General features: G+C 34.4%; 1 protein-coding gene across 1 annotated transcript; it reads left to right on the forward strand.

Moving 5' to 3' along the window:
* The first annotated feature begins 4,694 nt into the window (after window positions 1-4,694).
* LOC107827741 (transcription initiation factor IIB-2) lies at window positions 4,695-9,126 on the forward strand. The gene is made up of 7 exons (XM_016654931.2): window positions 4,695-5,183; window positions 6,189-6,213; window positions 7,211-7,340; window positions 7,422-7,552; window positions 7,655-7,743; window positions 8,551-8,627; window positions 8,851-9,126. Exons 1-7 carry the CDS (start codon window positions 4,837-4,839, stop codon window positions 8,988-8,990), a joined length of 939 nt encoding a protein of 312 aa, XP_016510417.2. The 5' UTR covers window positions 4,695-4,836; the 3' UTR covers window positions 8,991-9,126.
* The last annotated feature ends 621 nt before the right edge of the window (window positions 9,127-9,747 follow it).

Below are 9,747 nucleotides of genomic sequence, written 5' to 3' on the forward strand. Positions count from 1 at the left end.
TTTGGAAAAATGACATTGTATAGCCGCTGTAAGAATAATAGCAAAAAAAATGTATAAAATTTGTATATTATATATATATTCTATATCTTATAAAAAAAATATACAAATTTTATACACTTTTTCGGCTACCAGATGTAAATAGTTTCTGGCGCAGATTAAAAGTGATAATACCACAGTTTCTTTTTATATTCAAAACTCAAACTTAAAATTTTTAGGTAAATGGAGAATGATTTTATCCATGTTACAAATTATTACATCCTACCGCTTATAGATAAGTAGTAGAAATAAGTCTTTTGGAAGAAGCTAAGTAGGCCGAAGGTCGAAAGTAAGGGGACATTTTCCTAAAGTTGGCGAAAACAGAAACAAAAGGTTTTGAATAAGCATAAGGAAACAAAACTGCTTCAAACTAGGACAAGAATATTAGTCCTAGAATTTTGAGAAAAAGACATCCTGAAATGTCGCCAGAAACAGACAATTTTATTTGAAGATACCCCTGAATTACGGCTTTAATTATTGAATTCTAATCTTAGACTCACGCTCACAGATTGAGATTATTAACCTTTTCCTACATTTTCTACGACAAATCCTTTTGGGAGAGCACGTTTTGTCACTTTGAAGTTTGAATTAATTCATATCTATTTATAAAAATATCATATAAAAGAGATGGAGTCAAAAAGTTATAGAGAAAAGGGAAAGAGAAAAGAAAATAAAAAGAGAGAAAGGGTGGTCGATGAGGAGGTGTTTTTACTATTTTAGTTGAGAGTTGCCTTTGGATAAATGATATAGGTGTGAGTTTGTTGAGGTGTTTATAATTGCAGAACTATAATCTACACTTTTTTTTTTTTATATTTATTATATGTTTTATTTAGGGGCGGAGCTAGCATAGGACTTGCGGTTCGACCGAAATCAATAACTTTGGTGCAAATTTTGTATCTATCTTAAAAAGTCCATTGAATATAAATAAATTGTTAATTTAGAATCCAGTAATATAAACGAATTAGAATCTCGAATCCACAAGTTCCAAATCCTGTCTCCGCCTATAATTTTACTCCAAAATAAACTTAATTAAGGGACGATCTGTCAAATAACATATGGCACGTTCAGCCACTGATGCAAGGGCTTCAATACATATGCATTTCTATTTGGGAATGTTCACATAAACAAAGAAGGTTTATATGAAAATGAAAAAGTAGAGTGAACAGTCACATATATATATGAACTTAGGGACATATTTGAGTTCGACTAACTGATTTCGCCAATATTTATAAAAGGAAAAGAGACAAAACAAGAAGCAAGCAAAAAGATGTGACAGTTTAAATTAAGCAAAGATTCTTCCAAATTATCTACTATTACATTGGGAATCAAGAAGGGGAAGGAGGAAGGTGAATATATTTTGTATCGAATCAATACCTATCAAATCCATGTACATATATATATTTTGTATATATATGTTTTGTATATATATGTTTTATATACCTATAAGATACATAATTTATACATTATTTTTGGCAAATACGAGTCCAAACCATTAGTAGAACAAGAGGATGGGCTTGTTTGGGCTTCAGAGTTACCTCTGTTCTGTGCCGATCCAACCCAACTACGATAAGCTCTTGTGGAAATCCAACTTTGACAGGGCTAGGCGACCTAATGGCCCAAGCATCCACCTCCTATTTTTGGCAAAGTGCACCAATAGCCATTTTTAAGTTTGTGGTTTAACATATATCCATAATTTACAATATATTTAAAGATTAGCCAATTCATCCAAGCTTCATAACTAAGTATCCTGAGTTTTTGAGCTGCTAATTTAAAATTTAGGACATAAACTTCGAATTTCTGTACATATGTCCTGAAAACTTAACAGTGTCCTGAAGTTTGAGCGAATTGGCTAATCTTTAAATATATTGTAAACTATGGATATATTTTAAAGGGATTTTTTCATTCCTATACACTATTTGAAATCTTATTACGAAAAATATCCATGTTTTGATATTTACCCGACCTAAACACATTTTAGTTACAAAATGTATATAATCCACCTTAAAAGGCTCCCAATCCATTATTTGCGCCTTCAATCAAGATATTTAGTTACACCCCTTTTCTTTTTTCTTTCCTCTCCTCTTTTCCTTTTTTTGCCGCCTACTTAGTTGCATCTTCCCGACTCTAAATTTTGCAGCATAATTTGCTTTTTCGATCAATTTGTTGTCTCTGTATTGTGACTGCACTGCTATCTTCCACAGTAATAACGATAAGAAAAAAAGGAACTTTGCATTTGAGGAGACATGAGTTGATTATCCAAAGACTCTCCTTTTCACCTTTGCCTTTTCAATCAATCTGTTTTCTGTATTTGTTAGTTCTCTAAGAGGTGACATTTCTCTTAGAGAAGAGATCGCTAAAGAACACCGCCCAAATTCTCTCTTCCAATTAACTTGGACAGCTTTACAAGTATGGAAGATGAAAACAGAGTATCAAACTAAGTTCAATGAATTGGAAGATACAAAATGGAGCAATAGAAACTGCGACGGAGAAACCGAGGGAGAGCGTGGGGATCTCCTCTCTCTCTCTCTCTCTCTCTCTCTCTCTCTCTCTCTCTCTCTCTCTCTCACACACACACACACACTCTCACTCTCTTTCCCCTCTTATTTTCCGTATTCTTGTAAAGAGGGAATTTCTTCAGCCAAGAAATTTATGGTGGCTGGCTTTCGTTGTATTTCCTCAATAGCGCGCCAAAATTAAATTATTTTTTTGATCACTAAAGAATGACGGATTTATTACATGGAGTGCAAAGAATTGTACCGAAAAAAATATGGAGTATAAAGAATTGTTAAAAGCACAAGTATAAATTTAGATAATAAAAAATATTTCAAAGATTCTGGTTGCCCATCTTGCAAAATTCCCAATAGACCTAGAAATTTCAATAACATACATTGATATGTACTCTGAACTGTAGTATCATGATTATTACACCAGGGCTTCGATTAGATCAATGATGGTTAATATATAATACAACATATAAATTAAAAATAAATTTTGTATAAATTTAATACATCTGTAATAAAATACAAATTAAAAATAAATTACATAGTATACAATTTATCTACAACTTTCATACATTATTTCTACCCATTTATATACAACTACAATATCATACCACTTAAATATAATTTTTATACAATATGTCTTTTGTATATTTTGCATCTGATTTATACATAGTAAAAATAAATTTTATACATCTAATTATATATTATACAATTTATCTACAACTTATCTACACTTTCATACATTATTTCTACCCAGTTATATACAACTACAATATCATACAACTTAAATAAAAAATTTATACAAATTTTATACAATATGTCTTTTGTATATTTTGTATCTGATTTATACATAGTAAAAATAAATTTCATACAACTAATTATTTATTATACAAATTATCTACAAATTATCTACAACTTTCATATATTATTTCTACCCAGTTATATACAACTACAATATCATACAATTTAAATATAATTTTTATACAATATTGTTCAACTTTCATACAATATTTAAATAAAATATATATAAAAAACAAAATACAATATTTCTACAACTTTACTACAATTTCGTAAGTATACTGTATATCATGTCTTCTTCTTCTTCTTCTTCGAGTTTCAATCTGAAATTCAGCCAAAAAGTCTAATATTCACCAAAACACCCTCAAAATTGAGATATAAACTCAAAACAATATTCTCAATTGTTTGCAACAACACCCAATCCAAACAAATAATGATTTTTGAAAACCCAAATTAGAATTCAAAGCTTCAAAGTTTTTTAATGATTGTCAATGGTGGAATTGCTGCTCTCTTACTGGAATTAGGGCTGATCTTCGAAAGTGTTTTCTTCTTCATTGAAAGTTAAGCAAGCAACATGCGTTAATGGAGGTGTGTGGTAGAGTATTTAAAGCTTGAATCTATAAAAATGAAGATTGATTTTTGAAGAAGAGTGTATAAGAATGTAAAAATTCCAAAATTATTTCCCTCCAGGGATCGTCACAGCCGACAAGCTAAACATATCATGCTTTACAAATGAATCAAAAGATGATGGTATCAAAATTTCCACTAATGAAACCATTCCATGTGCTGCCTAGCCCAATGATCAAATTAACAGAGTAGCTGCAAATAAAAAATATTTTTGACTAGTTCAATCTAAAAAAAACACTCTAACGTCTTCTTCAAGGGGGTGTGTGGAGAGAGAAACGTGGGGGAGTGAGATATAGACGTTAGAGTGATTTTAGGATTTAATTATTATCATTAAATGTCTAAAAATGTACATAATTTGTAATTTGTATATATTATGTAATTAGATTAAAATTTGAGTAGGGAGGATAATAAAATTTGAAAAAATGTATAAGAATGTAAAAATTCATATTTTAAACGACACTTAAAAGTGACTATTTGGTATCATTTCCGCCCAATTTCTGCCTCTTCCGGAAAATATCACAGCAATTTCCTCCCTTTATTTAGAGGAAGAAAAATATTTTACTCAAAAACTAAGTTAAGTGATTTTTTTTTCAATCGCCATCAGTTTTTTCACCTGGCATAAATTCTTCCCACGTTTTAGTTGCATGAACTAAATGTGGTCCCTACTCACGACCATCCTACCGACCCGCATCAGAGTTTCGGTTTATAAATACCCGGTTGACCACCTTTTGTTACTCCACTTTACTCCTCTCCATTCCAACGCACAGATTGTAGAGAGAGAAATATCTCCACAAACAATTCTCTCTCTACCTCTTCGATTTTGTTCCATTTTGAGGTTCAATCATAATCGGGTCTCGGGTCACAATTAACCCGAATGGGTGACGCGTACTGTTCGGACTGCAAACGGAACACGGAGGTGGTGTTTGACCACGCCGCCGGGGATACGGTTTGTTCGGAGTGTGGGCTTGTGCTGGAATCCCGGTCCATCGATGAGACTTCAGAGTGGCGTACGTTTGCTGATGATTCAGGTGATCATGACCCGAACCGTGTTGGAGGACCCGTTAACCCGTTGCTTGGTGATGTGGGTCTTTCTACTGTAATTTCTAAAGGGCCTAATGGGAGTAATGGGGATGGTTCTCTTGCTCGGTTGCAGAATCGAGGTGGCGATCCTGATCGTGCCCTTGTTATAGCTTTTAAGGCTATTGCCAATATGGCTGATAGGTAAATTAAGTGAACTTCAAAATATTTTTTTCTTAAAAATTTGGAGTAGTTTGGTATGAGGAGAATTGCAAATTCTAGTATTAGTTTTAGAGTATTTAGAATTTAGTTGTTAAATAAATGAATTAAGCTAGTCGGATTGGGATGGAGGGAGTACTTTCATTTGGTTTTTGATTTCTTGGGTTTTCAGAGATAAAACCCTAGTGGGGTTTTCTTTGGAAGCCGAGAAATTGTAAGAAAATATTTTTTCTATGACGATGGTGTCCGAGCCAACTTGCTTGTACCCTCACTATTTCACCGGACTCTAAGAAGACATTAGTATGATGGTCGATTAGACTTCGGCTATTGATATCGTCCTTTTGAATGCTTGACATTATCCATTTACTCCAAAAAAAATTGTACACGTACACCAAATCTGCCAGAACACAATGCAATGCAGAAACAGATGATACGAGGCTTCCAGTGCTTTTCACAAATATACATTAGCTGTGACTTGAGTAAGACATGCTTTATGCATAACAATCCAAGTCAAATGGACCACTTTAGTGGCACCTTGTTTTTACTTATAACCGTACTGTCCGGGCCAGCTTGTGTGCACCTTGACTAATTCCATAGGTATCATTACCGATTGTAGCACCTCATTTATTAGAGAATTATCTAAGACCAGGTGTAACAGAGCATTGTGAAAAACTTACCAGAGGAGCAGCTAACTTTCTCTTTCATTTATCATTGGCCTCCGATGGTTTGAGATTGCATTTGTGTTGCCTTATTCTCTAATTGCATTTGGATGGCTAACTAAGTGACTATAGTGGTTTCAGATACATATTGTTGGGATTTGTGAGAGCATGACTGATGATCTTAGACAGTTGTGTTTTGTCCCTTTACATGAATTACATGTTGAGAAGTTTAAGATTATGGAATGCTGTTGATATTTTTGTTGGATTAGTCAAATGTGTTTCCCATTGTTTTGTGCATCAACTGAACTAATGTCTTTTTCCTTCTTTACAGGTTGAGCCTTGTTTCTACCATAAAGGTGTGTCCTGTTCTGTTAGATTTTTTTGTTTCTCTTTTTTGCATCACAAATGGAGGCGATTTTGGAATTGCTGTTGCATGTTTGTTTAATCTCCGATTCTTACTAGTTTGCTAAGAGTATCAGATTTTCACTTTACTAAATGAGCTTCACCTTGAATGCAATACTTTTTTAAGGTGTTAGTAATTCTCATCTGGTAATCCAAGTCTTTCAAAACCTTTCACTGAAAGTCCAGATGTCGTACTGCTACCTTCTTTTCTCTAGTCTAGACTTCTCTGCTTGTTTGAAAAAGATGACTTCCGCATGATAATATGATGATCTCTGCCTATACGTACTATGATCTTGCATGCAATATTTCTTTTACCCAAAGGCTGGGTGGCCTATGCAGCCACCACTGCCAGAATCCCCTGGGCATCTTTGGGAGGGAACTATCCTTCCTTGGCAATGATCATCAGCCCATGATACTTTCTGTCATACTTTTGTATTATCCATAGAGATTGGAAGATTCAGTGACCCCTATTTTTTTTTCTTTGGACTTTCCCCTTCCCATGCCACAATTGATAGACAATAAATATAACTAAGTAGCTTTACATGTCTCTGTCTCGTTACCATTAGTTCCTTAATTTCGGATTTCATATGCCTGAAGGAGTATCATAATCGTTAAAAAAAGATGCAAGGCCATTATCATGGTGGTGATGATGGATCCAAATCAACATGGTCAATTGTTTTACTCTCCATATCCCATGTTTGTGACGCTATTGTTGTTTATTGTCAAACATTTGAGTTTTAACCACAATGGGTAAATATATGGGAAGTGACATTTATGGGTGAAGATTAAGATCATCTGTAATACTCTTTTTATCCCTTTATGGGAATCAATTTTTAGGTTTCGCCTTTTCGGTTCCTATGGTATTGGGACAAATTTGCTCTTTCGTTACGTAAGAGCTAGTCTTATCTCTTTTGTCATTTTTACATTCATCTTTTCCATAATCTTCTGTAGGACCGAGCAAGTGAGATATACAAAAGGCTGGAAGACCAGAAGTGTACGAGAGGAAGGAATCTGGACCCTTTGGTGGCTGCTTGTATCTACATTGCTTGCCGGCAAGAAGGCAAACCGCGCACTGTAAAAGGTGTTGCCATGATATCTGATTATGTAGATTAATGGTTTAGTTCTCTTTGTGAACCTATCTGAACCTTTGGGTATTAACTAGAAATATGCTCAATGGCCAATGGAGCTACAAAGAAGGAAATTGGCCGAGCAAAAGAATTCATTGTGAAACAATTGAAGGTTGAAATGGGAGAATCAATGGAGATGGGGACTATACACGCTGGAGACTATCTGGTGAGTGAGACCAAGTGTTATGGTCTTCTCCTTTTTGTGAACACATTCAGTACACTATGAATGTTTGTATATTATCTGACATGGACAATGGATAAATGTCAGAGACGTTTCTGTTCTAACATTGGTATGAACCATGAAGAGATTAAGGCTGTCCAAGAAACTGTCAAGAAGTCTGAAGAGTTTGATATAAGGTAGGGGTACTTTTGGTTGCAGTTTATTGTTTAATCAAGTTCTCACTATTAATTATTCATGCCTTAGCCACAAGTAATTCTTAGTCTGGTAATTAAGTCAGTTGTTGGATATGAATGCTAAGATACAAATGTCTCTGGTTTTTGGCCTTTTGGTGCAACTTGTAGGATGTAAAGGATGAATACAGTATGTTAGATTTCATGAATTTACTACAGGACACGATTTCTGTATAGATAGGAGCCCCTCTTTTTGTTTTTACACTGGGGATTCTCAGACTTGGACCTACATAGCACTTTCTTAGTGCTTTGCTGTTTATATCAATAATATAGTACTTATTAGTTTTCTACCAATTCAAGAAAATAAAAATAAAAATATAAGTTTCCAAGTGCAAGACACGTTTGTTTCTGCGGTGGTGTGAGACTTCCGATTCACATTTAGTGCAGCCTCTTTTAATTATGAATTTGGAAAATTGCATTCTCTGCTGAAACTTGGAGAACAAGTTCTTGATAAATGAAACCTGCTGTCAGGTTAGTGGCTTTTGTCAGCTGAGTCCGAGACTTGGGGTTGAACTTTTTCCCCACTTTGAAGACCACGTGAACAATGTTGAACGCTGTATTTGTAATGCAAAATATATGTAAGTCTCCATGAGTCCATTCTAGTGAGAACATTGGAGTTCCAAAACAGCTGACTTTAAAAAAGGAGCAGGACGGGAAAATGTGTGTCATCACTTGGATCACTAGCCATAGAATTCCATATGCCTATCATGTTAAATTAAATAACGATTTAAATGTTTATTCCTTGTTTTGCAGAAGGAGTCCTATATCAATTGCTGCAGCAATAATATACATGCTAACACAGCTTACGGATTCAAAGAAACCCCTGCGAGGTTTTTGCATTTACCTTCTTTTTGGGAATCTTGGCAATATGTTTTGAATATATGTGGTGCTTATATGGGAAAACCATGCTATTTTTTTAACGCTTCCAATGTTATATTTTTTATGTTATCCACGTCGGCTAATGCTTGATCTGGATCTGCTGAATATGCTTTGTAAATCTTGGGTGTCTGTATTAGCTCCGTATTTGTGGTTTGACTGAGGTTGTACATGCAGATATCTCAATTGCAACCACAGTTGCAGAAGGGACTATCAAGAATGCATACAAGGATCTCTATCCCCATGCTGCCAAAATAATACCTGAATGGTATCTCAAGGATAAGGACCTAAAGAGCCTGTGCAGTCCCAAGGCATAATTGTTTTTTATTTTTTAAGGAACTCAATCTTCAAAAGAAGTGCCAAGAATAGAGAACATTAGATATTGGAGTTCTAAGGGGACTGTAGTGTAATATGTGATCACTGAGTAATTCAGATTTCTCATTTCCATTTGTCTTTCCTTCCCACGAAACAGTTAGGCTAGTTAATTTTATAGTTTAATTGATATATGATGAGGCCATCGTTTCTCCAAATTTTGATGGTTATCAATTGTCATTGGCAATATTTTCGTCCCCATTTGTTTGATAACTGATAAATTCCTCAGGGTCAGTGACATACAGTTTGAATTTCGGTGGATAATAGGATGACCCTTTTATTTTTCAGATTTTTGTTTGTGTCAGGGTCTGAATCCGTGACATGCGTCTAATCCACGCATTGCGATTTTACCACTAGACCAGAGCCCAAGGGCTTCTCTTCCCCATTAATATTAAATCATGTTAATTTCTGTATTGCTTGGAAGTATTTGCTATAATCTTGATATCCTTCTTGCTGCAATAAAAGAGGATCGTCTTGCCTAGTCCTTCTACATTGTTCCGTCTTATCTAAGTAACAGCAAGTAACTCGCCAAGTAAATTATTTTTTAATATTCTTCACTCATCCTGAATTTTATTAGTTCAGGCCTTAGGTGGTTGTAGTCGTGTTATATATGTTTTTGAACTGGTATGTTTCAATAACTTTCTTAATTTGACTATTTTTACATTTAACATTCTTGAAAAGGAAATTAATTAGTTGAGTCTA

This window comes from Nicotiana tabacum, chromosome 24 (assembly GCF_000715075.1).
Source record: "Nicotiana tabacum cultivar K326 chromosome 24, ASM71507v2, whole genome shotgun sequence".
Classification (NCBI taxonomy): Eukaryota; Viridiplantae; Streptophyta; class Magnoliopsida; order Solanales; family Solanaceae; genus Nicotiana; species Nicotiana tabacum.